Source organism: Prunus avium, chromosome 7 (genome assembly GCF_965620075.1).
Source record: "Prunus avium chromosome 7, drPruAviu1.hap1.1, whole genome shotgun sequence".
Classification (NCBI taxonomy): Eukaryota; Viridiplantae; Streptophyta; class Magnoliopsida; order Rosales; family Rosaceae; genus Prunus; species Prunus avium.
Genome location: NC_142290.1, coordinates 23,653,719 through 23,680,612, shown reverse-complemented (window position 1 = coordinate 23,680,612; position 26,894 = coordinate 23,653,719). Strand labels below are relative to the sequence as shown.

Genomic DNA, 26,894 nt, shown 5'->3' with positions numbered 1-26,894 from the left:
GTATAAGCAAGATGTGAATGAAGTTGAAATTTTTAACCCAAAAAAGTAGCAGTTTGATCATTGCACAAAAAGAAGTCAGAGAACTCCAAACCATGTAACTTTATTGTCTTGAATTAATATGAGCACCAATAAGAGGTTCAAGATTTCCATTCAAAACAGACATTAGGTCAGGCAGTTGGATGCCGGTTTTTACATCCTTCACTAGTTTGTGTGGATGATACATGTACGTTCGAGTCTCTTTCTGCCACAGATTGGCAATGTCATCTTTCTTGATATCACTAACCTCAGTAACTCCTTGTTCCAGTGCAAGGATGAGAAGCTTGCCTTTCAACCGGTTAATGGCCTTGATCTTATTTGCAAAGTGGCTCCTCTCACCTGCATATAATGATAATATTTACAAAGGATTTGCACGAGAAAAAATATATATATTATGGATTTTAAAGTACAAAATACAAATAATGTTGTTGTCACTGGTCATCTAGAAATATGATTAGATCATAAAGAGTTCATTTTAAGCTATAAAGTATGTAAGGGCTTCTAGTGAACCACGAAGCACCTGATGATTGCGCAGTTACGCCTGTGGGTATATGCTGGATGGAAACTGAAGGTCCAGTTTGGCCCTGCTCTTCTTCAAGCATTGATGGCAATGCGATGACTAAATCCTCCTCATCAATTTGTAGGTCATGAGCTTTTCCAAGAAACAATGGAAAAACATCCACACTTGCTGAGCTAGCCTGCAAGATACTCAGATTTCCAAACTGTAAAATTACTGGTCCAGATTCTTACGAGATATATAACTAATGTAAAGAACATTGTTAATCACTAGTTGTGATTGAGCTAAGTATCCTTTACCCGATTGACTCTCCACCTAACTTTTAGGTAACATACTAATTCAATATAGTATCAAAGCCACCACATATTGATCGCCTTAGTAGGGACCACTCTGGTTGTTCAAAGAAGGGGCCACCAGTACTCATGTCTGACCACTCAAAAGAGGGGTCCGATGTGAGGAGTGTTGAGCACTAGTCCTATATTGATTGGGCTAAGTGCCTAATACAACTAAGTTGTGCCCCTTTACTTAACAGCTAAAAGTTAACATTTTTGGAAAAGATAGTGTACCAACAGAATTATCAATTTTAGGATTAAGTTACATCTTACATGTTATATTGAATTTTAAATTAAAAAGTGATGCTGGTGTTGGTGTTTCTTTTGAATTGTTCAAACAGGCTAGTAGATAGAAAAGTACTCAAATGACAGGGACAGAAAAGGATGAAGGCCCTCAAGCTGAATTCTAGATTTGGACATCAAGGATTCAAGGTTAGCCTCAACTGATGATGTCTGCCAAATTATTCATAAGCTTCTACAAACTTTATCTAGTCTTAAAGTCAATCAAAGCATATTCTTTCAACAACTGAGAGAATGTTCCTTCCCTTAATTTGGTCTGTACTACTAGTCTACTACTAACTAACAACATATCGTCCAGAGGTCTGCAGCACTGAATCTGTAAGGTTGAGAAAAAATGGTTTATTGTGTCATAAGTCTCTAGTTTGCAGTTCCCAGTGCGTCCTAATATAATGCAACAATGAACTGACCAAGGTAAACCAAGCGCATGAGCATTAGATATACGGTTAGCATTGACTATTGATTGACTATATTGCAGGATTTATTTTGTTTACCTTGGTCAACCCTATTTTGTTTACTAAATTCTAACTTCGTGCCTCCTGGGAGGAATATGCTAAAACTGCACTTTCTTGAGTACCATAGTAGTAAAAAACTTAATGATTGCAATACTGAGATCAGGGTTTAGGGTCAGAACAGAAAGAAAGTTTTACCAAATGCAAAGCAGATCCATTTTGCGAACTTATAATGTTGTGAACACCTGTCTCTCCTGAAAGATAGCCATAAGCAAACTCAAATTCAAACTCAATAGTTGCTGACTTGATGCCACCATTTGTGGAAGGACGCTTCTCAATGACCCTCCCTTTATAACCTAGCCTTTTGGCCCATTTGGTATACATGCTTAGTAGTTGTTTTACCCATACCTGAATTACAGAAATTCCAAAATCAAGTCACAGATAAATTGAAATGTGTATATATAAGAGGATGGCGAGGAGAGAGAGAGAGAGAGAGAGAGAGAGAGAGAGAGAGAGAGAGAGAGATAGTATAGATTGCATGTAAGTCTGTCAATCTCAGAGGAATCTTGTTTCTAAGATTGGGCGATTTGACAGATTTAGAAAAGAAATGAGTCTTCTATAAAAAAAAATTAAAATTTTCCAATAGTTCCATTTTCAGCAATTCATCAGTCCATACACACTTCAAAATCTCACTTTTATGTTCCTTACGTGTGGACGTGAGCAAGGCTTCGTTTAGTCAGTTTGTGTTGCTAAAGCTTTCTGTTTTCAGGTGCAACCTGGTTCAAATTAGGAACTTCAGTCCCCCATTACTCGAGCAAAATGTGACAAACATTGAATTGCCCGCATACGGTACAATTACATTTGGAAACACTTACTCAGTTGATTTGGAAAAGGAACATCCCATATTCCCTGTTTCACTGTTTTCAAGAAATCGATAACTTATTGAAGTTTTAAGGAGTACAGGATAGAAAAACACTGTGTTTAGATATAGCACCATAGAGCATTCAAACTCGTAGGTAAGCAATTGTCAAAACTTTTTTTTTTTTTTCTGTCTTTTTCTCTTATATCAGATCCTTAAGGTTTCTGGTGTATCAAGCTCTTGTTTCCATTCTGCCTACTGCATTCTAGGTAACATGAAAAATTTAAGTTAACACACACTAACAGTTTCAACCATATGCAATCCCATAGTACCAAGAGCAAAGGTAGATTATCAAACCTCAGGGTAGCCTTCACCTCCAGCTTTGATAACTAGACATGCTCCCTCCATGTCATATGGTCCCTTGAGAAGCTTGGACATCTCATACTGATCCAAAAGCTTGCTTACATCTAGAGATGCAACATATGCTTGCCTAAAAAGCCCATAATGTATAGCATCTATCTCCGCTAACTGCGTTATCAGCTTTGCTTCTTCAGCCTGCAGAGCGATAAGCAGATGTAGTCATAAATGCCAGATCCTCATATTCATCTAAGGAAGGTAGAAATATTATCTAAGAAACTGCAGGTATCACATGAAGTGCAATGTAGCCTTGTGTCTACGAACATCTCAATAATGAATAACGGAAAACCAGTTGATAACTTAAATACACCATGTATTTTAAGGTGTCACCTTATAGGTCAAGTCTTTAAGAGCATCAACCACTTTGGCACTGTCAGCTAACTTGGCAAGAATCTCACTGGACTTAGCTGTGTCATCCCAAAGGTTATAGTCACGAATCTGTTGTTCCTGCTTATTTCTTCTTGCTTCTTCAAGTTCCAATGCCAATGGGGCCAACATCTCAGCTCGGAGAACTGTATCTTCAATCTTCTTTTTCAAAGAAAATAATCCTAAACAAGATTCAGACTGTCATTTTGGATCCCATGTAATAATCAAACAATGTAGCAGTGATTCATACTCTGGAGCATAAATAATTATTAATTCCTGATCAGTTCACTGGTTTGCCAAAACAGAATTAATTCAGCTTTTGTTTGTGAAACGGAAACATACATAAGTTTCATCCTTCTTCCCATCAGTCACAGCTGAAGGGTTTTGTATGCCCCACAACTACAAGCAAAAAGCGAATGGATTTAATATGGTATTCCATATAAAGATTTTAAAACTGAACACCTAGTGAATAAATTTCAGCACTGACACTATCGGATTCATATACCAAAGCTTCAGCCTTTTTTTTCGGCATAAGTTAAGTGCTGAAACTTCTGCAGCCAGAATTAGATAAATATGTAATAAGTCGCACAGTTTATTTCTTCTTCCCTTTTTGGATTGGAAAATAAACTCACACTCAATGAGAATGAGATTGTACTGCAACCTCATCATCCATCCAACATTTATGTGGAGATATGACATAGAGCCAGGACAGTGGCATCACTGACCCTTATTCACCCCTCTAAACAACCACCATCTCTTATCACTAAGTTTAAGCATCAAACATGTGATGCAACAAAAGCCCTTCTTTACCCTAAAAAAAAAAACATTATGTAGCTGAGAAATTAAAGGAGAATGATAAAGGAATAAACAAAACCTTTGTGAATCCCCTTCCTTAACATTCCGTTTCCTTTTCCCCCAAGTACAGGTCCTAACATCTTGCTTTGGTTCAGGGTTGAGCCCTTGTTGTGGGTGTAGGAGATAAGTGTTGTACTACTACAGCTAGAAGCCCCATTGGTCCTAGCATAAGTTTTTGGATAAATACTTACAAAACCTTCCATTTGATTCAGTTCAGCTCTAATTGATCTTCTATAGAATATTTCATGCCCTTATCATCGCTCATTTGATGAAGTAGAGTTTTTCATGCCCTCTGTTTATGGGCATTGACACATTTACCTTCCAAGCATAGTCCAAGGTTCTTAAACACAAGAGTTCAAAGAATTACAAAAGATACACAGAAATTCAAAACCTTATAGTACTTCACTTAAGACCAAGACATAAACTTCAAAATGCTCAAACAGACTGTACTTCAGCCTGAACTTGCCCCCTATCACATTTAAGCCATACCCATACCCATTTCCAGAATTTAAATATTGCAATAGATTCCAATACATACAAATTTATTTCAGCACAAAATTGCTTAAGTTTCAATTGGGTAGGCCCAATTCATAACATGGCACCAGTAACTTTACCAAAAGTGACATAATTGTAACAGATACATATAGACATACAAAGTATATAAATGGAGAGAGAGAGAGAGAGAGAGAAAGCAGACCCAGTTGTTTGTAGACCCTGTTCTTGTCATCCATGCAATGAGTGTGTAGTGACTGATGACTCTTTCTTTCGGAAGCTTTCCAATTTGAGCTGAACAAGGCAGCGGCAGCAGCAGTGGTAGTGGCGGTGCTACCATTTCTGACAAATGCGAATTCTGCGGCCATGCTTGCCGTAATTAGAAAGAAAAGAGGAAACAAGAGCAATTAAACAAACTCTGTTTTTAGAAAGTAGAGAAATGAATGTTTGGGATGAAAGAGCAGCTGAGACTAGTGGGCACTGGACATCCACGTATGGAACTCAGCTCAGCTCTCATTTCTTTATGAGTTCTTTGGCTTTCTCTCTCTCTCTTGGGTCTTATCCTCTTGACCGTTACTCATGTTTATATCTCCCTGCAGAGTGAGTGTATGTTAAAAGACTATAATGCTAGGGATCCTGGCTGATGTCAGTTGTCATGTCCACATTTCTTCTTTAATTTCTTTTTTCTTGGTCTTACTTAAGACTTTATTTATTTACAACAAAGAAGAAAATTTAACATCTCTTAATATCAATATATTAATGTAATAAGTTAGTGTTTCTAGCATTGTTTATGTACAATGATGTTTGTTTTACGGCATCAGAGAAATTTGGCCATTCGACTCTATATAAAAACTTAAACTTCCGAAATAAGGATTTTGTTTTGTAGTTTAAATGGTTAAGAGCATTTATCATTACACTTTTAAGTTTAATTCCCCCAATATCGCTTGTATAATAAAATAAAAATAATAAAAAAGCATTTAACTTCTGGATTGTTGTAAATCTATTGATTGTGAATGACCACCATAATATCACTCATAATACCTACCATAAAACACATCATAATATCATTGTAACCTATGCGCTAAGAATTGTATTTAGTACATTTATGGGTTGTAATTATGTGTTTGTAATCTACCATTAATGGGTGGTGAATGTTTTTCTATCCCCGAAGCTTATAAATAGTAGGTATTAAAGATGAATGATATACAAGTTTATAGAACAAATTCTCTATCTTTCTCTTATTGCTCTCTATAATTCCCCCTAGTTTTATAACACGAATAACTTTCTTATTTTTTGTTTTATTTTTTACATATTTTGCTAAAAAAGAAAATTGTGAACACCTCATAACCGCAAATGAAATTAGGGTTCAGAAGAATGAATTTGGGTCAAATTCAAGACAACCCATCAATTTTATTGTTTTTGCCAAAGTTAGGAAAGGGAAAGGAGAACTCACACATATAGGAACGGACAATTCGGGGCCGGGTATGGCAATACCATCCCTATCCCCACTCCCCATCGCCGATAAGAAATTACTAATCATCACTACAAAAGAGGCCACCACCATTAACGTAATAACCAGCAGTTAACCACAACCAGTAACACTAACACTTAGAAAACTGAGTTTTACAATAATGCAAGACTTGATTCAGCTAACACTAAATTCTCCAAAGTTCGAAGTTACAGTCCCATTAGAAACACAACTTTATGCTTCAGTTGAAAACAAAATGGGCCTTGTACCATCCTAAGAGCATCCCAGCCAAAAAGACTTTGGCAATCAGCCCTTAGGTACCAGGAATAAACGGTCTTTCATGGTTAAAAGAGTTCTACAATATAGTGTAAACAAAAATTATAACAAAAATGATAAAAGACTTCACATTTTGCTTTTATCTTCCCCTTTTAATTTACTGTTATGAGATATTTACATTCACTATAGATCATCCACACCATGCATATGAGTTCATCAAAGGGACTCTGCAAACTGGGGAGCCTCCAAGTCAAGCTCTTGTCCCATGACACAGTTCATAAGCCAATCGCTGCTAAATGTCCATATCCCCTTCTTTACAGCCAACAATACTTCTTCCATGTCTTCTTCGCATGCCACAAAGATTGTTTTTGAAGCTTCATTTACTTTCTCCAATTCACTAATAATCTGAATTTGATCCAACATTAATCAGTGTCGACCGTCATAATATGAAGACACTACTTAGAAATAAGACATTGATTAGCAGCGTTTTAGTTCTGAAAGCCACAATGAAGGAAAATGACCATGGCAAACAGGTATACAAACAAAGTGGGCCGTGTACGTCATCAAAATTTACAAGCTCAATTTGTATACTGGCAACAATATCCCTCCCAAAGACAAATTCGATATTCCTCCCAAAAAGTTTAAGATAGTTTTGAGACTAACAGAGGAGTAAACATTCCTGATTAATATCATTACCATTAACAGTTTATCTTCTCACACATGGGAGAACAATGATTATATAAAAGTAAAGTATTAAGAAAGAATGTACCAAATTGTTTTCAAGACAAAATGCCAAGAGACATTCTGGTCATCCTTTCTCCCCATATTACCCTCTTATAGATCCCTATCCCTATAATAGATAATAATCAATTTAAGGAATTACAATCTCCAGCATCCACAACAATGTTTATGATAACCAGTAAGGATCAAGCACAGTGAACCTAACACTTGTCACACAACCAGTTCTGAGCAGTTTAATGAAGACGGGGGAAAATACGGAAAATGCTATGTTGAAATTGCATCATGCTCAAGCTGGTGTGTCCATGTCCAAATTTGAGAATCTTAAGTTTATATCTTGACACTTTTGTAAAACATTCATTTTTTTAATTTCGTTGCTTCCTCTAGAAACTAATAAAGGTGAAGATAAATATTGAAGCACAAAACATGTAGTTAGCAGTGAAAACGTTTTCTGGTTGAAATTAAGGTTTTCTAAAACACATCCTGCCAGTTTGGTAGGTTTCATTTGCTAAAAATTCATTTTATAAGTATGACATACAAAATGCAAGATGCCATTCCTCTAGACCATTACAATGTTCACATTTTCAATCGCAAGCATGCTTAACCAATATTTAGATTCAGAGTGAGGAACTTACATTTCCTCCAGCAGACCTGACAATGGAAGATAACATCCTAGCAGTGGGTTGAACATGAGCTGCTATGTATACATCGTAGCCTTTAAGCAAGCCTTGGGGACTTGCTTTTGCTCTGAGAACTGCACCTCTTAACTCAGTTTTATATTTGAGCACATATTCTTTATCATCTAATATGTAAGATGATTCATCTGAAAAAAAGAAATCCATCAATGGGGAAAAAAATGCTTAAGGTGTTACTAATACAACAAAACCATAGTCAATTCAACTCACCCACATATCTTCCTTGACGAAAGCTTTCTTTCAACCAGCTGGGAGAAACTATCCAAGCTCTGCACAGCACAGAAAGCTCTATTAAATAATGTATATATATATATTATAGGACAAATAATACTAGACTTTTCCTAATAAATTGCGGCTATAAACAGAAATGAGTTGTTCATAATTGGGGCTGACACAGAAATGTGAAAAAATACCAGGAATAGGTGGGGCTTACACATTTGTTGTTCATGTAGGCTATAAACAACCTATGTTTGGGGATGATTCAGCTAATTCAGTTGATTTTGTGTAACTAAATTATGGCTACTTTTTTTCGGTATAACTAAACTCTGGCTACTGATTGAGCTAACTTAGTTGATTTGATTGAGCGTTCACCGACCTTTGTGTTTATTGAGGCTATATAAGGCTACGTATATTACTCAACTGAGGAATGACAAAATATGATGATCGTCTTCTCCCTTTTTTAAATGTTCTTTTCTACATGTTATCAGAGCGATATGCTTCTGAGAGCTACCTAACCCACAGCTATCCTTACCCTACTTTCACTACACAATAAAAGGAGAAAGGAATAGAAATTTTCTTTATAAAAAAAAATTAACTTATCTCTCACTACTATGTTGTGGATTCCAATCAATCTTAATCGCCACATCAACAAATCCAGTGATCCTAAATACATAACTTCCATAATACATAACTCCACCAATGAAGTTTGACTGTGATTACACAACCAACCTTGATATAACTGGCAATCTCCCATGTGTAATATTTTTCTGCTAATTTGGTTTAACTAAACACATAAGTTTAGTTTATTTTTATTTTTATAATAAGCTAGAGGGTTAGGCAAGATTAGCTCCTCAGTGAATGCCACAGGACGCAAGCATCCACCCTCGATCCCAGAGGAGAGAGGACCTACACTTCGAGGAGCCCCCCACCAACAAATAGGTGGCATCATATCAAAATGTGTTAACAACATTATATTTGTCTTTTCAATTTATACTGGAAGATAAAAGCTTCGTCATTACAGAATGAGTGTTAATGTAATGGTACTTTTTGAAAGCATAATGTGTGGACACAAAGGGAGTCCCCCTTCTATCATAGTACCTATTAAATATTTGAGGAATATGTTCAGCATATAATTAGTAAAGAAGATCACTTCATAAAGGCTTGTAATTTACATAATTGACTACAAAACCTATGAGATCATAAAATGTAACAGATTTTTGCACTAGCAATGACAGTAGCAGAACAAGAGAGAGAGAGAGAGAGAGAGAGAGAGAGAGAGAGAGAGAGAGAGAGAGAGAGATTGACTACTAACCCTGAACAAAGAGCAGTACAAAAATTCAAAGTTGTTCTCACTTTCCCCGTGACAACATGGGTGCTTGTGCTTCCATCAGACGTAATAGCACCACCAAGGTCCTCAATTACCTGTATATAAAACAAATATAAAAATCAACAAAACTCAAAATAATTATATGCAGTGGAGGGGAAAATAATTAAATTTCATTCCAAAATATTGGACCCTAAAACTGAAAAACGATTATTAGTGTAACAAAAAAAAGTAAAGGAAATGCATTAAAATGATCAAAAACAAAAAAGTACAGCCTCCTTATTTATATAACCAACAAACTCATCTTTTCTGGCACATTATATTAGTTTGGAGGATAGGAGATCTTATTCTTTTAGGAATGATCTCCAAGCCGAGCCCATGATCAGGTCACGCATAGGAACCACTGAGCAAGGAGGAAAGGATTACAGTATTGTATCACCTCTAAGATATTAATTGGTCCCCTTTCAAATGTCAAAATAAAATAAAAATCTACCAGGTCCATTCAGAAGCCCTAGATTATTCACCCCACTCTTCTTGTAGGGTGAGTTCAAAGATAGAGAAGCATGATTGAACAAACACATGCACACACACATTATGAATTAAGTTGTTGTGGTAGCAAACTGCAGTCTGCAGATAGAAGACATGATCTTCAACTCAAAAATGGATGCTAAAATAAGAAATTGACATCAATTATCGATATCTGACAAACAGAATTAATAGAATGTATACCTTTGTGAGATTTGCTTTCTTGTTATCATCAGCAATATTCATCAACATGATTTTAAAGAATTCTCTCTGTGTCTGAAATTCCTTCCTGACTAAAGTTTCTGATGTAATATTAACGGGTCCACATTCTTCAGCATTTTTTTCCTTGTAACTACTACCCAAAAGATCTCTAGGAGGATCTGCAACTAAAGGTTTGTCTTTGTAAGAAACAAAGGAGCACCCTTGTAGACAAGAATCACTTCCATCAGTTTCTGAAACTAAACTGAAGTTAGACTCAGATTGGCAGCCAACTTGATGGCTTCCCTTTACTTTCTTTGACTTCAATGATGACATTGAAGCTTCCCAGACCTTTCTCTTTGCACATGAAACTTGTTTGGAACAAGAACAGTGCCTTACATCAGCATCAACACCACTAGTGAATACCTCTGCAGCACTGACGAACTTGCTGGAGTCCTCTCTGATGAGAGGAACTGGATCCCTGATACACTGCATTGTTTCCTGACACTGAGAACCTACCAAAAACAGAAATCTTTAATACTTACCATCATAACAGATTGAAGTTGTCCATGCAAGATATATGGACAACTGAAATATCAATCGATTAGTGTTTGTAAATGAAAATTTTTCATTTTGATTAAGAATTTTCATAATGGTTTAATCTACAGTAAGAAAACGCGCATTCATATGATGTATACCCTTTTGTTTATAGGTGTATATATATATATATATATATATATATATATATATATATATATATACATATGTATGTATAATGAAACCACTGGAAGTTCAAAGAACTTGAATAAACACAAAACTACCTACCTTTATCTTCTCTTGGAAGTCCATTTACCAAATTTTCAGGCTGACAATTTTCACTTCTTAAAGACATTTGATTTTCTGTATTCAGAGTAGTGTAATTCCCTTTAGAAAATCCCGGCAGTTGGTTTTCAGAAGCAGTAGATGACTTTCCATTAGGCTTCAATAAAATGCCCAACTTCAAAGATTCTGCAGTATTTGTGGAAACATCCTGGTTAAGATGTAAAACCATGAGGGTTGACCCACCAGGAAAGCATAATGCTCGACGAATGTCAGCTTTAATAGGTATCCTGCGGCATTTACCCTTGGTATCCACCTCTGCTATTGATACAAACCCCTGCAGTTTCGATCAATTTCTAGAAAACTTCAAAATTGAAAATCAAATGAACAGAAATTTTTAACAGTATTTTTAAAAGGAAACAAAAAAGAAAAGCAGCATATGGCACTAAATTTCCAGAAAATGTACCCTCATACTGTCAGATGTATATCTTTAAGAAGTTTCCTTCTCTGTCTAAATGTTAGATTAATTATGTTGTGCGTGCAGGCCGCGTTTATGTAAGAGGGAGAGAGAAAGAGAGACAATGAGGAGAGAATTACTTTCTTGTGATACAATATTTCCATCTTCATTCAAACAGAACAAACAAAATAATGATTGCCAAAACCAAGATAAAAGTAGAGTTACTATATCCTGCTCCAATTCTGAGGATTTGCATCATGAATTACCTGTTTAAGCCAAAATCCTTCAGAATCCTTGTCTCCCCAACAGAATATTGTACATATACCAACACTTTGAAGTCTCTTTCTCAGCTCCATGAACAAGCAGCTACCAAATCCCTGGAATTACTGATTTTTTTAGTTAACCAGTAAAAGCAATTTCCAAATAATCCCACAAAATCCATTGTAGTACTAGAGAGTTAATATGGGGGAGGGGAAATATTGAAAGGCACATAAGTAACAACCAAACAAATGATATTCATTCTTAGAAAGGAGCATTTAATCATGTTTATTGGGTGTAAGTTTGTTCTCATTCTTAAGAATCGAAACATATATCTCAGAGGAACAGCATCCCAACACTAAACAAAACTTTAATCATAAGTAACACAATAAAGAATAAAAAGAACTGCAAAAAAAAAAACATAGGAGATAAAAGACCTTGTGTTGGTAAATTGAACTGACAGCAGCAAGAGGAATCTCAGCATACTGTGTATCAGCAGGAACTATTTGGTAAGTGATTGCAGCTATAACCTGCAAAAATAAAACAGAGGGGAAAGGAAGAAAACAGAAGAACAACAATTATCATTAAGGGAAAAAAGGCTACTGAATTTCATTCCCATGCAGTAACTTTATTCAAGCCTAAATACAATATAATTTAAAGGGAGCTGATTTTCCCACTCCTCTTTTGTTCACTTACACTCCCTTGTATGTTATAGTAAACAGTATTAAAAAACAAAAAAACAAAAGGGAGTGTAAGTGGACAAAAGGGGAGAGCAAATTATCAACTTGGACACAAATGTGCAGGGGTAAAAATTCAGTTGACAAAAGCACCAGAAAAAAGAGGACAGCAAGCCTACCTCTTCAGAATCTCCCACAGACTGCGATTTCAAAAGCAAAGTGCAATATTTCCTGAAACAAAAAATATATATATAGATAAAGCCACCTTGATAGATGTCGAGACAAGATGTGAAAACAAAAATAGGCACACAACTAACGAAAGGTTCAGAAAATAAAAGAAGTTAGATAATGATACCCATTCGTAACGCATCTTTCTAGAAACATTGATTGCTTTCCAGTATTGGCAGCAAAATTCATTGCAGGAAGTTCCCTAATATACATCTTTAGTACTTCCTACAAGGAACAAACCCATATGAGATCATCCTTAGCAGAAACGTAAAGATGTCAGGTCAATAAAACTAACAGATAAAGAGGGCAACTATTTCACATACACAAACGCAGAAACAAGGGAAGATTAGCATAACAGAATTACCTGGAGATAAGATTTTTGACAGCTATCGGCATCTTTGGGATTAACAACCACGAACGAAGGATTACCAACTAGAAATGTTTCATATGCCGCAATACTATCATTATTTCTCTCCATCTCTTTCCTCACTGCCATAAACAACAATCCAATAAGCACAATCGATAGCAACTTACTTAAATACGAATGCAAATATGAAGAAAAAAAAAAGGGGGGGGGGGGGGGGGGGGGGGGGGGGGGGGGTTAAAGACTTGGACTTTGTTTGGTTTTAAAGATAACTATTGGGAAAGGTGGAAATGGTTGTCGAATAAGTACCTGAGATGCTGATTTTGGCGCTCCTGGAAACGGAGATTTGGAGGGTGTTGGGGTCCGAGTGGCAACTGAAATTAGCTGCTTCCACTGTGACCTCGCAATTACCTGCGAAGGACAAGCGATTAGGGTGAGCGAATGGAATTGAATTTCTAGGGTTAGGGTTTCTTCTGTGAGATTTTCTTTACCGATTGGGATCGGAGAGCGTGAGGAAGACGGTGTTGCGGTCTTTCTTGGCGCCATAAGAAATGAACGGTTTTTGATTTTGGAAGTGGGAAGAGTGAGAGGGTTAAATAGGCGGGAAAGAAATGAGGACTTCAACTTTCAAGTGACAGTGGTACGGGATGTTCTATTTATACCCCACTAATAAAAGCACTTTTTAAAAAAAAATTCTGAAATTACATTATTTAGAAATTCACTTTCTTCCGTTGATTTTATATATAAACACTAAAATCTATAAATTAAAGGAAAAAATCCAAAAATGATCAGTTAACTATTTTTTTTAATTTCAATGATGTGTGAAATACCATTATTATCCTTGCATTATGATTTTTAGAAAAGAAAGCATTGATGGCAGTGTTGTAATTTTCAGAATTTTTAAGACTTGTATGGTATTTGATCCTTTCAAAAGTCAAATAGGTTTTTTCCTAGAATTTGAATATTATAGGGATTTTTGTAAAAATGTCACATGAACTTATACCTCCGTTTCAATTTGTCACCTTAAAGAAAAATTTAAGAGAAATGTCACCTTAAATTTTCAAAATCCATGATTTGTCATCTTACTTTAACACCATCCAATTTAAAGGGTATTTTAGTCTTTCCATTTTCAAGGGAGAAAAAATGCAAAAGACCTCTCTCTCCCTTCTCCCCCACCCCACAACACATCGCACCAGTGAGATTTTTTTTTAATACACTTTTTTTTATAAATGAATTTTCTATTTTTAAAATACCCTAAAAAATGGATGGAAAATTGGATGGTGTTAAAGTAAGATGACAAATCATGGATTTTGAAAATTTAAGGTGACATTTTTCTTAAATTTTTCTTTAAAGTGTCAAATTGAAACTGAGGTATAAGTTTAGGTGACATTTCTACAAAAATCCATTTTTTATATTTGGAGCCCTATTTATAGGCTTAGATGTGAAAACCCTTTCATAATTCAACTGAAAAACCCAATAATCATGTATAAATTATTAAACATCAGTGAATAAATCTACACATGCTACCATATATGCGTTTTCTTTTTCCAAACAACAGTGGTTGTCTTAAAGTGGAACAGTGCCACCATCTCCAAAAAGGACTTAAATTTTCCAATTCCACCGAGGTTTTGTAATAAAAATTGAAAAAAAGTAAGACTCAAATTTAGATTTTCCTCTCTCATATATAATTACTCATCTATACAAGGGATGGTAATTTTCCTCACAAGTTAGGAACTTCGCGAGGTTTTGATATCCTAATGAGTTGGGTATGGGGAAATTTTTCGGGAATAGTGGGAAAGTATTTTAATCCCCAACTCAAACTTGTCTCGTTTAGAATAATGGAGCGGGGTGGGGCATTCGTTTCCCCAACGAAGGCAAGTGATGGGGAATCCCCAATTTCAATTTTACATGTATGGTGAGCATGGAGGGAAAAAATTAATGAAAATGAGGATGGAAATGACATACGAGTCCCGATTCATATTCCGACAATGGATATAAACAATGGATAGGTAATTATGGAGTGTTGAGTAATTTGGGAGTTGGATATGATTCATATTAATTAATATTAACATTTTGGCCACTGAAATTTTTTTGCCGTTAGATTTTACTCATACTAAATATGAGTCATCAAATTGGAGGTAACCGTTGGGTTTTCATTCTTTTAAAAAATAAAAATAAAAAGCTTAATTATTTTAAAATTATGATCAAATCTCACATTGCTCATGGAAGTTAAAATAACCTACATTACCTCATTGATTTAGTGATTCACATTGCTCCTGTCGTTAACTCCGTCAAAATATGATCACAAACAATTATATTAAATAAGTGGGATCACTTTTTAGCTGAAATGATTGCCACATATGAAAAAAGTGATGATAATAAATTTCTCTCTTTTTTATCGGACCCCACCCACGAACTGCACGTGGCAACCATCACCATCCCAACCCCACCCAGCAAATAATATACGTTTGTAGCTAGTGATTAGTAAGTAATGGCACGTGTACAACCGTGACTGGCACGTGTGTTCCGCTCAGAATCCTCAAAACACACACTGCAATCTAACGTGGCAACTCATATCCATGCAAAACAACACATTCCTCCACGTGCCTCTCCCCCAAAACACCACAGCCCTCCACTTTTAACCACCGCCACCTTCAAACCACTCATTTTTCAACTCTCTTTGATATTTTGGTTTCAAATAAAACACCGAACAACGCCTAATATATAACATTCTGCGAGCACAGATTTTCATCGTCACCATGGCCCCATGGGAAGTCCTTGACCTAGTTTGTCACCATCTTGACCCCAAATCCCTAGCCGTAGCCTCATGTGTGTGCAAGTCATGGCTCATTTCCATGTCCTCCGATCACCTTTGGAAGCCAATTTGCACATCCAATTTCCCTTCTCTCTCTACCCTCAAAATCACAAACCCTACGGTCCCCTACCGCCGCCTCTATGTCATTGGCTGCTCCGCTGCCAAACGCCGCCGACAAACGCCCCCGAAACCCCGCCTTCTTCTGGACAACCTCATCTTCACAATCAACATGTTCCGCCACAACAATTCATCATCTAACAGTTTCTGCACTCTCGCAAAACCCGGAAAGGAGCTAACCCTCGATCCCAATGGCATCTTCAAGTTCGACATCGGTGTTGATAACTACGATGTGTTTGAGGCATTGGAAGATGAGGAGGCGGTGAGAGTGACGTGGAATGTGGTGTTGGAAGGGTGGAGGGGTGTTTTTGGGATGATGGAAAATTGTAAAGGGAAAGGAGGGGTGGAGGGTTGGTTTTCGGAGGAGCTTCCTTCGCCGGGGTGTTGTTGCGGGTCGAGTGCGGTTGTTTCTAGTGGGATTGTGGCGGATTTGAAGTTGGGGTTTTGTGATGGGAGGAGGAAGGTGAAGGAAGTGAGTGTGGGGATTTTAAGCGTTGTAAATTGGAGATATGTGAGCGTTGATGATGCTCTGAGATACTTGCAACATTTTCTTCTACCTTGTGCTGTATGAACTAATTACATCATCTTTTATTATTATTTTCAATGTAATTTGTAGCTAGTTTGGCCTACGAGCTTTTTATTGGTTGCACCTGGCTACCTGGATAGGGAGAGGAGATTAATTTTCAATTTTTATTGGGTGTTTGGTGTCCCAGAAAAACAAATCGAAACTGATATATACAAGCAAGCACTATGGCTTAAATTTTCAATTTCCTTTTGTTTTGGGGGGCTTCTGAAACCCAGGAGAAGGTCAACCTGGTCCTGCCATACAGTCCAAACAAAACATATTAGATTGTGCTTGTTAGTATTGTTTTAAGGCAGGACAACAACAAAGTAACATTTTCTTTTTGCAAAATGCAAGACCACGTTATAGAACGAGGACACACCAGAAGCAAGAAAAGTTGGATTCCAAGGAGGACTAACACGAAGACATCCAAGTCATTTCTAAAAACCATCAAGACAATCTAAAATTCCGTTCAAAATACCCATAAACATAAGAGACACGTGTTTATTTCGTCAAGATCGTCAAGATATTGGACGTAAATATGAATGTGTTCTTAAATCGCAATAAAAATCAAACTACAAGGATTAACTTACCAGTTTTCTTGACATAAATATAAATATGTCCTTAAATTGCAATAAAAGTGTGTCCTTAAATTGCAATAAAAGTGAATCTGAATGTGTCCTTAAATTGCAATAAAAATCAAACAACAAGGGTCAACTTATCAGTTTTGAAACATTCATAACTCAAACTACACGGTCAACTTATCAATTTTGAAACTATGAAAGAGACGAAAACTGACTTTTTGTCAATAAAAAAACAAAAACAAAATGCCCCTAAAATCTATAGACCCGAGTGTATAAAAATCTTTATTTAGTCTGCAACCACGTTCAGGCCTGATCCATTGAAGTGCGCATCCCTGACCTGTTGCAGGCCCAGAAACACACAACACGAACTTGAATGGCCGACCCGACCCGGCCCGAACTCTCTACCCGCCCTTTGCCATCCAAAGCTTAGGCACACAACTTGGTCTTCTTCTTCCCACTCTCTCCTTCCCTTGAACAAAATGACAACTTTGTTATCTATAGTAACTCTTCCTTCAACAGCAAAGCTGAGCTTGAAGCTTCTCAACAATGGCAACATACACGAAAACCCAATTCCGAAAGCTCACCTTTCAGCAGGTAAACGCACTCTACTTCTCCGTTTTCATTCACTTTTCTTTTCTTTAGCTAGAACTGCAACCGCGTTCAAATAACACTGTTTTTTGGTTTCTTAGGCTTTAATTTAGACAAAAACAAACATGGCAACAAAGTTTCATTTATAAATTTTGCTGTAAACAACCAACAAAGCATAGAGACAGCCCAGAAAGTTCATGGGAAGATTACACGAAGAAAAGGTGGTGGAATTGGAAACCCATTTTTGAGTGAAGGAAGAGATGAGGATGAGAGAAATGGGCCATTTTGCCCTGGCTGTGGGGTCTTTATGCAAGATAAGGACCCAAACCTTCCTGGGTATTATCAGAAAAGGAAGCTTACTGTATCAGAATTGTCAGATGGTGAGGAGGGTGTTGAGGATGAATTGGAAGAGTTTGATGAAGAAGAGGAAGAAGAAGAAGAAGAAGAGGAATTTTTTGATGGAATTGAGGGTAAGTATGAAGAAAGTGATGAAGAAGAAAGTGAATTGGAAATGGGGGATGAGTTTGACTGGGATTCAGATGACTTGGAAGCTAAGTTGTTGGGGAAGGAAGAAAATGATTTGGATTTGGATGGTTTTACTCCGGCAGGGGTTGGGTACGGTAACATTAAAGAGGAAACTATAGAGAAAATGAAGAAGAAGAAGATTCCTAAAGCAGAAAAGAAGAGAATGGCTAGAGAGGCCCAGAAAGAGAAAGAAGAGGTTACAGTGTGTGCGCGATGTCATTCGTTAAGAAATTATGGGCAGGTGAAGAACCAAGCAGCTGAAAATTTAATGCCTGATTTTGATTTTGATAGGTTGATTGCTACCCGGTTAATTAAACCTGCTGCAAGTGCCAATCCTGTCGTGGTTATGGTTGTTGATTGTGTTGATTTTGATGGGTCATTCCCTAAACGGGCTGCGAAGTCATTGTTTGCAGCATTAAGAGGAACTGAAAATGATCCTAGGCTTAAAAAAAGACTGCCAAAGCTTGTCCTTGTGGCCACAAAGGTTGATCTCCTCCCATCACAAGTATCACCTGCTAGATTGGATAGATGGGTCCGCCATCGTGCTAAGGCTGGAGGGGGACCTAAGCTAAGTGGGGTTTATATGGTTAGTTCTCATAAGGATTTGGGTGTCAGGAATTTGTTGTCCTTCCTCAAAGAATTGGCTGGTCCTCGAGGGAATGTATGGGTTATTGGGGCTCAAAATGCAGGCAAGTCTACTCTAATAAATGCATTGGCAAAGAAAGAGGGTGCAAGGGTTACAAAGCTCACTGAAGCCCCAGTTCCTGGGACAACACTGGGGATCCTGAGAGTTGGAGGGATTTTGTCGGCTAAGGCAAAGTTGTTTGACACTCCAGGACTTCTACATCCCTATTTGGTGTCCATGAGATTGAATAGGGATGAACAGAAAATGGTTGAAATACGGAAGGAGCTTCATCCTCGGACTTATAGGATAAAGGCAAGTTAGTTGTTACCATTTTGTTTTATTTTTGGACCATTTTTTCTTTAAATATGTTTGTAGTTGTTATGTGCATTCATCAGTATTTTATCCCTATGCACATTTTGACTAAAGCTAGTATAACACTAATTCCTGAGACTTCTTGTTGAAATCCTAATAATTGATCACATTAATAACATATGAACATTTTCAATAACCTCTTGAGCATAGGTCCCCACTTTTCCGCCCTAATCAAAAGACATGTAAACTTTACCGCTTCTGTAAGCAATTAATCCTTCTTCTGGTTTCTTATTTTAAGTTGCAGGTTATGAATGATTTGTGAAGCGTTAGTTGAATTGTTGTACTGGAGTTATCTTAGAATGTAATGTCTATGAGCGTGCTTTTTCAGTGGCAAGAGGCTTTCTAAAATTCAGTAGATTTTAGATTATTTTGTTTACTTGATATGGCAGGAACACGTAGCTTTATTCTATAATGAAGCAAGGAGTGAACATTAGATTAATAGTTTGGGTGTTTTTTTACTGTTATGTCTAGTGTTTCCAGTTTTCATAGTTTTTGTTTCAATTGCTTTAAGTTGTTAAGAGGCTTTTTGGTGAGAAAGACGTTTATGGTTTTTATTTTTAATTAAATACAGGGAAAGACAAATAACTGCACAATAAAATGATTCATGAATAAAATGCAAAAACCAATAACAAGTTTCTCCAGTTTCTTTTAACGTATTCTCCTTCATTTCTTCCTCACATCCTTTCTCCATCCCTCATTTCTTCCTCGCAGCGCACCTCCCTCCCTCCTTTCACCTGTATGTTTTCCCACTATCTCTTTAACCTAGCAAGGAAGAGAAAGACTAAAAACGAAAATCATAAGCGTTATCAAGCAGGCCCCTAAGTTATCAATTCAATATTCTATTTAGATTCTACGTTTAAAATTTTAAAATGAGAAGAAAGTCCTTAATGTTTCCATGTATATACTATTTGCCAATGCATGAGCATGGACAAGTAAATTTTGAAGGTGAGGGTTTGACTCAACCTAAGTGCTACGGGATTTAATAATTCATATGTTTGATATCTGCAGGCAGGGCAAACCATACATGTTGGTGGTTTAGTGAGACTAGACCTTATTCAAGCTTCTGTGGAAACAATTTATTTAACAGTTTGGGCTTCGCCAAATATTTCTTTACATATGGGGAAGACAGAAAATGCTGATGAGACATGGAGGAAACATGGTGGTGTTAGGTTGCAGGTAGTTCTTTATCCCAGTTAGATACATCTTTGCCATTATTATGCATTTTATAGCATAGCTAGCTCAATGCAATTTAATTTTGGATCTAAAAACTCATAAGGATATTATAGTCCTGACATATGCAGGCAATATAAAATGATTGTTACTGAAATCTTATCTAGAAAATTGTCTTATATATATATTATGTGTGTAGCACCAATGGATTCATCATTTGAAACTTAGTAAGCAGTAAGAACTTAGTCATTAACATAGAAAAGGCCCACCAAATGTTTAACCGAATTCTTTGGAATCTGTGAGGGGGTGTAGCTTTATAGTGCTCTGAATCCACTAAAGATTCCAGCTTACCCTATAGTCACGAAGGACGAAACCTCTCCTAGAATATGTAATGTTGAAAATGGATCTGATTGATTTGTAGGAATTTAAGACAAAATGGGCTCCTCAAGCATACTGATGCATCACCAAACAGAAGTACAACAGGAAGTACTATAGAAAAGTTAGATGCTCAAACATAACGAAGAGACAATAAGTCTTTAAGTGGGATCCTCAAGCTCAAGCATACTTTAGTTTATTTCATCTGGCACAACTGTATTTTGTGTCCAGGACTAGTCTATAAAGTGAACCTAAATGCTCAAATATAACAAAGAGAAAATGTTTTCAGTTGTCTGCCTGACTGTTTCGAAGTAGCATTGAGATTGCAGCATAATTTGGAGCAGAAGAGACCTGCAATACCCATTTGCAGTTTGTTTTGAAACGGTTTTTCTTGTAACATAGTATCATTTTTATGGTCTACTGTAGCAAATGTTGTCTTGAATGGTTCTTGTGTCTGCATTTGTGACATGCTTTGCACTAAAGTAAGCTATGTTAATGTTTTATTAGTCTTCAAACTCAAAGGCACTTTACTATCATGGGAAGGTCAAATGGACGGTAGCATCCTTGGCATCCTTCCAATTGATTGATAATCATTATTATATATATAATATTTATTTTTGCTCAAATTGATAACCATCAATTGAAGGACACTGTTAGTACTATGTTTAGTTGCCCCCAATCTTCATTAATTAGTTTCTTTTCCCCTTTGAATATTTCAAGAAATAGCATGAAAGGGCTCCTTTGGTTAAGTATACTTTTTACTGACTGTACATGGCTTATACTTTTGCAGCCTCCAATTGGCACCGACCGTGCTTTTGAGATGGGCACATGGGAAGAGAGGGAAATCAAAGTGTCCGGAGCAAGTTGGGATGTAAATAGCGTTGATATTGCAATAGCTGGTTTAGGTTGGTTTTCTATAGGTCTCAAAGGGGAAGCAACCTTGGCATTGTGGACATATGATGGCATTGAAATCACTTTGAGAGAACCACTAGTTCTTGATCGGGCACGGTCTCTTGAGAGACCTGGGTTTTGGCTACCGAAAGCAATATCCGAGGCCATTGGAAACCAGAGCAAACTTGAAGCTCAAAGGAAAAAGCTTGAAATGGATAGTGCAGATTTCCTTTCTGAGGCGTCCATTTGAAGAGAAGATAAGCATGATTGCTCTGCATCAATTTCTTCTGGAAACCTGGTCAATCTAGTAGCTCTGAGAAGCGAGTCGCAGTGTTTAAAGGAACAGTTCCTCTAGTTTAATCGAAGGAAAAATGATTGTACGCCGACATTTTGCGCAAACCTATAGCGTTAAGTATGTTGGTGGGATTATATAAATCATTAATATTGTTTCCTAGTTTAGGAATTGAGAGGAGGGTTTTAAATGACAGCTCCTTCTGAGATGATCGGTTGAAGGGGGTGCAAATTATATTGAATCACAACATTTTAGATGACCTAAGGAAGTTGGCGATGGCTGAATTGCTTCTTTTAGGAGAAGATTTTCCCAAGCAAGTGTAGAAGGGGAATATGATTGGTGTTTCTTATTTTTATTTTTTTTAATTTGAGAGAAATTAAATTAAATGTGGCACGATTTGTCGAGGGATGGAAACAGAATTTGACGAAAAAAAATTTCTTTGGTGTAGTATGATGAACAAATTATGGGTCTAATTAGAGAATTAAATGCTTAATTAAACTTCTAAAAATGCTAGTAAAAACCGTGGTCCAAAAACTCATTAGCAGGAAACTCCTAACATGTTAAATGTTGCGCAAGCTTTCTAAATAAGCTTAACAATTGCCAAAACTTAAGTTTGATACACATCAAGAACTATAAAATTTTCTCTTTTTACTTCTCTTGTTAAACTTTTTTTTTTTTACAAGTTTCGTACCCCGAAGGTATTTTTAGTAAAACTGAACAGAAAGAGCATCGGAATGAACAAGGATGGAAGCAAGTGTTTCAACCTTGCTCTATACAGAAATTACAGGGAACGGAAAAACTACAAATTACTTGGGTTCTGCCATTGGCTAAACTACATAAGGAAGAAGTCACGACAAGCTAGCTGCTTTCAACGAGGCTGCTGGATGAAGCGGGGGCTGCATTTCGGGCTCACATGCTTGGCAGGCTTCTCAGCATACCTCCTTGGCTCCACTGGGGAACGTCTGTCTTCCAGTGATTTCAAATTCTTCAAGACCGCAGTACTTGTTTCCAACCCTGCTGTTCCAAAAGAAAATTTGAGTCCAACAGTCTTAACAGCATTTCGGAAACTGCATCAAATTTTTACATCCCAATTGCCAATAATCTACATTCTCTTGGAGTAGTTGTTCATACCAGTTTTACTTTCAGTCTGAGACAATTGAAGGAACTCCTCAAACTGAGCTTCTAAACTGGAGAAGTCCTCGCCAGCATCGAGATCAAAGGTCTCCGGAAGCAAATCTGCAACATTGTCAAAGTCACCCTGGGCATTATCATAGAAGCCATCCTCACCCTGTTGACTGAGCCAGTAGTCGTGGTACCATGTGGAAGTGGTAACCAGTTGCCACCATTCAGGGGAGAAATCCTCCACCTGCCTAAGAGCAGCAGGGATAAAGAGAGGGGCATTCGGGTTCAACGTTGATCCTCCTGAAACCAGTGCCATCTTTGGCTACAGCGCAATTCAACTGTAAAGGAAAAATGCAGTAAATGAGATACCAAATCTTCTCCCATACAAGTACTTGTCAAATTGAAGACAGCAAATGCAATTCATAAGATCAACCCGTTTCTAAGCAATGCACTTGTTTGCATACTCAATTATTAAAAATCTCCAACACCACCATGGTTTAAATCCAGATCAGCCTTGCGAAACTGATGGCTTAAACCATTATGGTGTCCCTTTGAAAATCATTACAATTGTTGATTTTATATAAATCTAATAAATTTCCCACCAAAAGTTTTTAAAATCTAGAAACACTGACCAGAATCTGAACATTTCTATATGAAATGGATAATTACATAAACCAAAAAGCTCATCCAATTACAAAAAAATTTAAAAAAAATCTTTAATCTTTAAAATTAAATACGAAAAAGTTCTTCAAAGATCATAGCCATCAAAAGCTGTAGATCAAATAAATTTAAAAAATCCGATTTTCAAATCTTCAATTTCCTTCACCAATTTTGTGCTTTCTGAACAACCAAACACAACCAGATCTAACCAATCAGAAAAGGTAAAGACAAACCAAACCCTTATACAGCTAAATCATTCACTCAACAGCATCTTTTACATAATCAGTTGAACCTTCTGGCCTTAATTTCGTTCCTACATCAAAACCTAGTTTTCTATCGTTCAAGATTCCATTTTTCATTTTCTCAGCAACCAAACACAAAGTAGAAGCATGTTCGTAAACCAAGAGATCCATTAATTAGCAAAAAAGCAAGCGAAAAAATTTATCAAGAAGAAAATTGGAGAACTTGTTTTCATTACCTCTGCGAAGCTGTGAGCGAAGAAGAAGAAAATATCTGGGTGAGAAATTTGAGGTGAAGGGATTGACCAGAGGGCGAGAAATACGTGTGAGAGCGAGAGAGTGGGGGAGGGCGGTTTATATAGAGACGGAAATACGAGCCTCTGTGGTTGGGAGTTACGAACCTAAGGTTCGGGTATACCGAGCCAGCCCACTGGTTTGTTCTGTACGGACTGCTGATTTTGGAGCTGCTACAACTGTTTTCAGCCGTTCATCGCCTGATCGTTGTCCCACGGTAACTAGCTGTTGTTCATTGACTTTGACTGGATGGGTCAGGACTCAGAACCGACACGACTATGCCACGTTGCCACAAAACCCATCGTGAAAAATGTGAGCCCGTTTTTTGGTTTGTTGCCTGCGCCAGTTCGGTATTCCAAATCATGTTTAGTACCAAGTTAATAAAATTAAAAGGTTTTCTACTCATGTTTTTTTTATTTTTTGGAAGTACTCATGTACAATTTTAAACATGTCATTTTTGTTTCAAGTCGACCATATCCCTCTTATATTCTTATGTTGCACATCAATGTTATATTTTATGTAAATTTGGTAAAAAGAAATTACGTGTGAGACACATGATCAATATAAAAACTAGTTAATGAGAGTATAAAGACGAGTTTATTCTTAAGAAGTCGATTATGAGCCTCACATATGATCAGTTTTGGCAAAGAATAAGACTTTTATGTTCAACATGACAGTTTATGTGCATCATAAGAGGATAGGATGACATTGATTGAATTGAAAGAATCGAGACGAAAATGATGAGATTGAAATAGTACATGGACTACTCATCATTAAAAGGGAAATTAAAATATATCTTTAATTTAAATCATTAACTTTAGGAATTTCAAGTTGTAATTTAGATTAGGGGAGCGATAATTTAGTTTAGTGATATTTGGTTAATTTTGTTCTCATAGATGATTATAAATTAATAATTTAAACTTGAGTCAATAGGGGAAAACCAAATTTAGGGAACCATAATATACGTAAAATGAAGGAAAACCAGAAATTTAGTTGGGTAAGAATTTTGTTATGCTAAATTTATTGATTATAACATGGTACTTTTTTTTTTTGTCGACTATAACATGGTACTTCAAATTGCCCTAAAAACATAAAATGATAAGAATTGAAGAGCCCATATCAAATCCCCTTCCCTTGGAGATGCTTTTACTTGTTTTTTTTTTTTTTTTTTTTAATCAAAACAATTTGCAAATATGCCTATATTTTTGGTATCTCCATGTTTTTTTTCTAGTGTTTTTTTTTCCATTCTAGTGTTTTTTTTTTCAAACAAACAAAAATGTACAAAGAAGGTCCTTGAGGGATCTTTATAAAATACCTATCAAATTGCAGTCTATGTAAAACTTCTTCACGCCAAATATAAGGATTCGTACATTGATGAAAAAGAATATATAAGAATTCGTATAACCGTGTTCATATTTTGCAAGGATACCACCCACTAATTTGTTTTTCGATGAACACGACGCAATGAGAAATAACTAAAATTTTAAAACACTTTCAAATATCTTGAACAAGTGTACAAAGACTCCAAAAAATAGGGATTTGATGATGTAGCACTTGGATGGGAATTTTTGAATCACCTTTCAACAATAGAAGTTTTTGGTTCTATTTTTCCATATGCCTGGAAATCTTAAGGAAGATATTTGAAATCCATCACTCACTTGAGCCTTGGGTCTTGATGTTTTTTTTACTTTTATTTTGGTCGAATTTTTTAGTGGATATGATGATACGAGTCTTTTTTTTTTTTTTTTTTGGTCATAATGCTTGTTGTATTCAAACCCAAAAGGGTAAAAAGATACAAAAGCAGGCAAAAGCCAGATAGGAGAGGAAACCAACAACAGAGAAGTCAGACAAGTCTAATGCTCCATCGGAGCCTAGTATTATAGTCTTAACCCCCACCAAATAAAAAACTGAAATTAACTACTAGTATTGCCATCCTGTGGTGGGCATGGCAGACCATCAGAATTTAAAACTCCAACAAGAGACAATGGTGGTCTGGTGACCCAACTTTTCAGTTCCATAGCTCTCAAACCAATCGAAGCTGCTGCATGAGCTGCTCGATTTGCACATCTAGGCACCCAATTCCAGGCCACATCATCCAAACACAAAGATAGATTACGAATTTCATCAATCATTGGCGCGATGACCCAAGAGTTGTTGCCAAACCTTCCACGCAAAGCATCAATTACCACCTTGCAATCAGATTCTAAAATAATCTTCCCCATTCCCCTTTCTTTTGCAAAGGTAATTGCACAAAGGCCAGCGGCAGCTTCTGCAACAAGGGCTGAATCGCAGATGACCGGGGAGGAGAGGCCCCCACACCAAACTCCATTTAAATCCCGAATGACCACTCCAATACCACCAGCACAGGAACCAGGGCACCAGGCACCGTCAAAATTAACTTTCAAAATATTGCTAGTCGGGGGAGACCACCGAGATCCTCGAGAGATAGAGCTGGGAGGCGAAGCTTGTGTAGCCATCATTATCACTCCACCAACAGCAGTGGCACCCACAAATTCATTGCAAGCCTCCCTAGCACTTATAATAACCCGGCGCGGGTCCGGGGTGGTACCATCAAAGACAAAGCGACACCTGGACTTCCAGATTTCCCAACAAATGAAGCTAATAAGAGACAAACAGTGATTAAGCTCCGCCTTGGTAATGCCTGGAATCAAAAGAATTCCTTCAAGCCACCTGTCAAAGGACGTGATTCTCTGATGGTCAATCCTGTAAGACAGCTCAGAGCCAAACCATACCAGTAGGGTCCAAGGGCAGAGAAAAAGGATGTGCTCAATGG

The 26,894-nt window shown here is 36.9% G+C and overlaps 5 protein-coding genes across 7 annotated transcripts; 2 read left to right on the top strand and 3 right to left on the bottom strand.

Moving 5' to 3' along the window:
• Nucleotides 1-80: 80 nt before the first annotated feature.
• PRFB3 (peptide chain release factor) lies at nucleotides 81-5,215 on the bottom strand. Of its 2 annotated transcripts, XM_021974327.2 has the most exons (7): nucleotides 4,829-4,937; nucleotides 3,619-3,675; nucleotides 3,241-3,458; nucleotides 2,851-3,048; nucleotides 1,833-2,042; nucleotides 557-734; nucleotides 81-375 (listed from the first exon to the last, which is right to left on the bottom strand). In XM_021974327.2, exons 3-7 carry the CDS (start codon nucleotides 3,406-3,408, stop codon nucleotides 101-103), a joined length of 1,029 nt encoding a protein of 342 aa, XP_021830019.1. In that variant the 5' UTR covers nucleotides 3,409-3,458; nucleotides 3,619-3,675; nucleotides 4,829-4,937; the 3' UTR covers nucleotides 81-100. The 2 variants fall into 2 exon arrangements, with proteins under 2 accessions (XP_021830019.1, XP_021830020.1); XM_021974328.2 differs by lacking the exon at nucleotides 3,619-3,675 and having other exon boundaries at nucleotides 4,829-5,215.
• Nucleotides 5,216-6,173: 958 nt separating this feature from the next.
• Nucleotides 6,174-13,508, bottom strand: LOC110770249 (N-acetyltransferase). The gene is made up of 13 exons (XM_021974346.2): nucleotides 13,361-13,508; nucleotides 13,179-13,280; nucleotides 12,870-12,994; nucleotides 12,633-12,730; nucleotides 12,457-12,508; nucleotides 12,038-12,130; nucleotides 11,609-11,719; nucleotides 10,892-11,222; nucleotides 10,073-10,581; nucleotides 9,332-9,441; nucleotides 8,011-8,069; nucleotides 7,741-7,928; nucleotides 6,174-6,772 (listed from the first exon to the last, which is right to left on the bottom strand). Exons 1-13 carry the CDS (start codon nucleotides 13,413-13,415, stop codon nucleotides 6,584-6,586), a joined length of 2,022 nt encoding a protein of 673 aa, XP_021830038.1. The 5' UTR covers nucleotides 13,416-13,508; the 3' UTR covers nucleotides 6,174-6,583.
• Nucleotides 13,509-15,566: 2,058 nt separating this feature from the next.
• Nucleotides 15,567-16,481, top strand: LOC110770286 (F-box family protein). Its single transcript, XM_021974392.2, has one exon. It carries the CDS (start codon nucleotides 15,629-15,631, stop codon nucleotides 16,370-16,372), a length of 744 nt encoding a protein of 247 aa, XP_021830084.1. The 5' UTR covers nucleotides 15,567-15,628; the 3' UTR covers nucleotides 16,373-16,481.
• Nucleotides 16,482-17,302: 821 nt separating this feature from the next.
• On the top strand, nucleotides 17,303-22,569 carry BPG2 (P-loop containing nucleoside triphosphate hydrolases superfamily protein). The gene is made up of 4 exons (XM_088244057.1): nucleotides 17,303-17,541; nucleotides 17,637-19,001; nucleotides 20,070-20,233; nucleotides 21,393-22,569. Exons 1-4 carry the CDS (start codon nucleotides 17,427-17,429, stop codon nucleotides 21,741-21,743), a joined length of 1,995 nt encoding a protein of 664 aa, XP_088100183.1. The 5' UTR covers nucleotides 17,303-17,426; the 3' UTR covers nucleotides 21,744-22,569.
• Nucleotides 22,417-24,197, bottom strand: ERD15 (dehydration-induced protein (ERD15)). 2 transcript variants are annotated; one of them, XM_021974352.2, is made up of 3 exons: nucleotides 24,046-24,197; nucleotides 22,917-23,245; nucleotides 22,417-22,802 (listed from the first exon to the last, which is right to left on the bottom strand). In XM_021974352.2, exons 2-3 carry the CDS (start codon nucleotides 23,221-23,223, stop codon nucleotides 22,654-22,656), a joined length of 456 nt encoding a protein of 151 aa, XP_021830044.1. In that variant the 5' UTR covers nucleotides 23,224-23,245; nucleotides 24,046-24,197; the 3' UTR covers nucleotides 22,417-22,653. The 2 variants fall into 2 exon arrangements, with proteins under 2 accessions (XP_021830044.1, XP_021830045.1); XM_021974353.2 differs by having other exon boundaries at nucleotides 22,417-22,799.
• Nucleotides 24,198-26,894: the final 2,697 nt, after the last annotated feature.

What these genes read in the sequence shown, in the direction of transcription:
- BPG2 (XM_088244057.1), top strand. Translation starts at nt 17,427, where the DNA reads ATGACAACTTTGTTATCTATAGTAACTCTTCCTTCAACAGCAAAGCTG. An exon ending in GACTTATAGGATAAAGGCAA is followed by an intron (nt 19,002 to 20,069) that starts GTTAGTTGTTAC and finishes ATCTGCAGGCAG; the next exon opens with GGCAAACCATACATGTTGGT. An exon ending in ATGGTGGTGTTAGGTTGCAG is followed by an intron (nt 20,234 to 21,392) that starts GTAGTTCTTTAT and finishes ATACTTTTGCAG; the next exon opens with CCTCCAATTGGCACCGACCG.
- ERD15 (XM_021974352.2), bottom strand. Translation starts at nt 23,223, where the DNA reads ATGGCACTGGTTTCAGGAGGATCAACGTTGAACCCGAATGCCCCTCTC. An exon ending in TCAGACTGAAAGTAAAACTG is followed by an intron (nt 22,803 to 22,916) that starts GTATGAACAACT and finishes CTTTTGGAACAG; the next exon opens with CAGGGTTGGAAACAAGTACT.
- LOC110770249 (XM_021974346.2), bottom strand. Translation starts at nt 13,415, where the DNA reads ATGGCGCCAAGAAAGACCGCAACACCGTCTTCCTCACGCTCTCCGATC. An exon ending in GAAAGATGCGTTACGAATGG is followed by an intron (nt 12,509 to 12,632) that starts GTATCATTATCT and finishes TTTTTGTTTCAG; the next exon opens with GAAATATTGCACTTTGCTTT. An exon ending in TCGTCAAGGAAGATATGTGG is followed by an intron (nt 7,929 to 8,010) that starts GTGAGTTGAATT and finishes TCTTTTTTTCAG; the next exon opens with ATGAATCATCTTACATATTA.
- PRFB3 (XM_021974328.2), bottom strand. Translation starts at nt 4,991, where the DNA reads ATGGCCGCAGAATTCGCATTTGTCAGAAATGGTAGCACCGCCACTACC. An exon ending in TTAAAGACTTGACCTATAAG is followed by an intron (nt 3,049 to 3,240) that starts GTGACACCTTAA and finishes ATCGCTCTGCAG; the next exon opens with GCTGAAGAAGCAAAGCTGAT. An exon ending in GAGGTGAAGGCTACCCTGAG is followed by an intron (nt 2,043 to 2,850) that starts GTTTGATAATCT and finishes TCTGTAATTCAG; the next exon opens with GTATGGGTAAAACAACTACT.
- LOC110770286 (XM_021974392.2), top strand. Translation starts at nt 15,629, where the DNA reads ATGGCCCCATGGGAAGTCCTTGACCTAGTTTGTCACCATCTTGACCCC.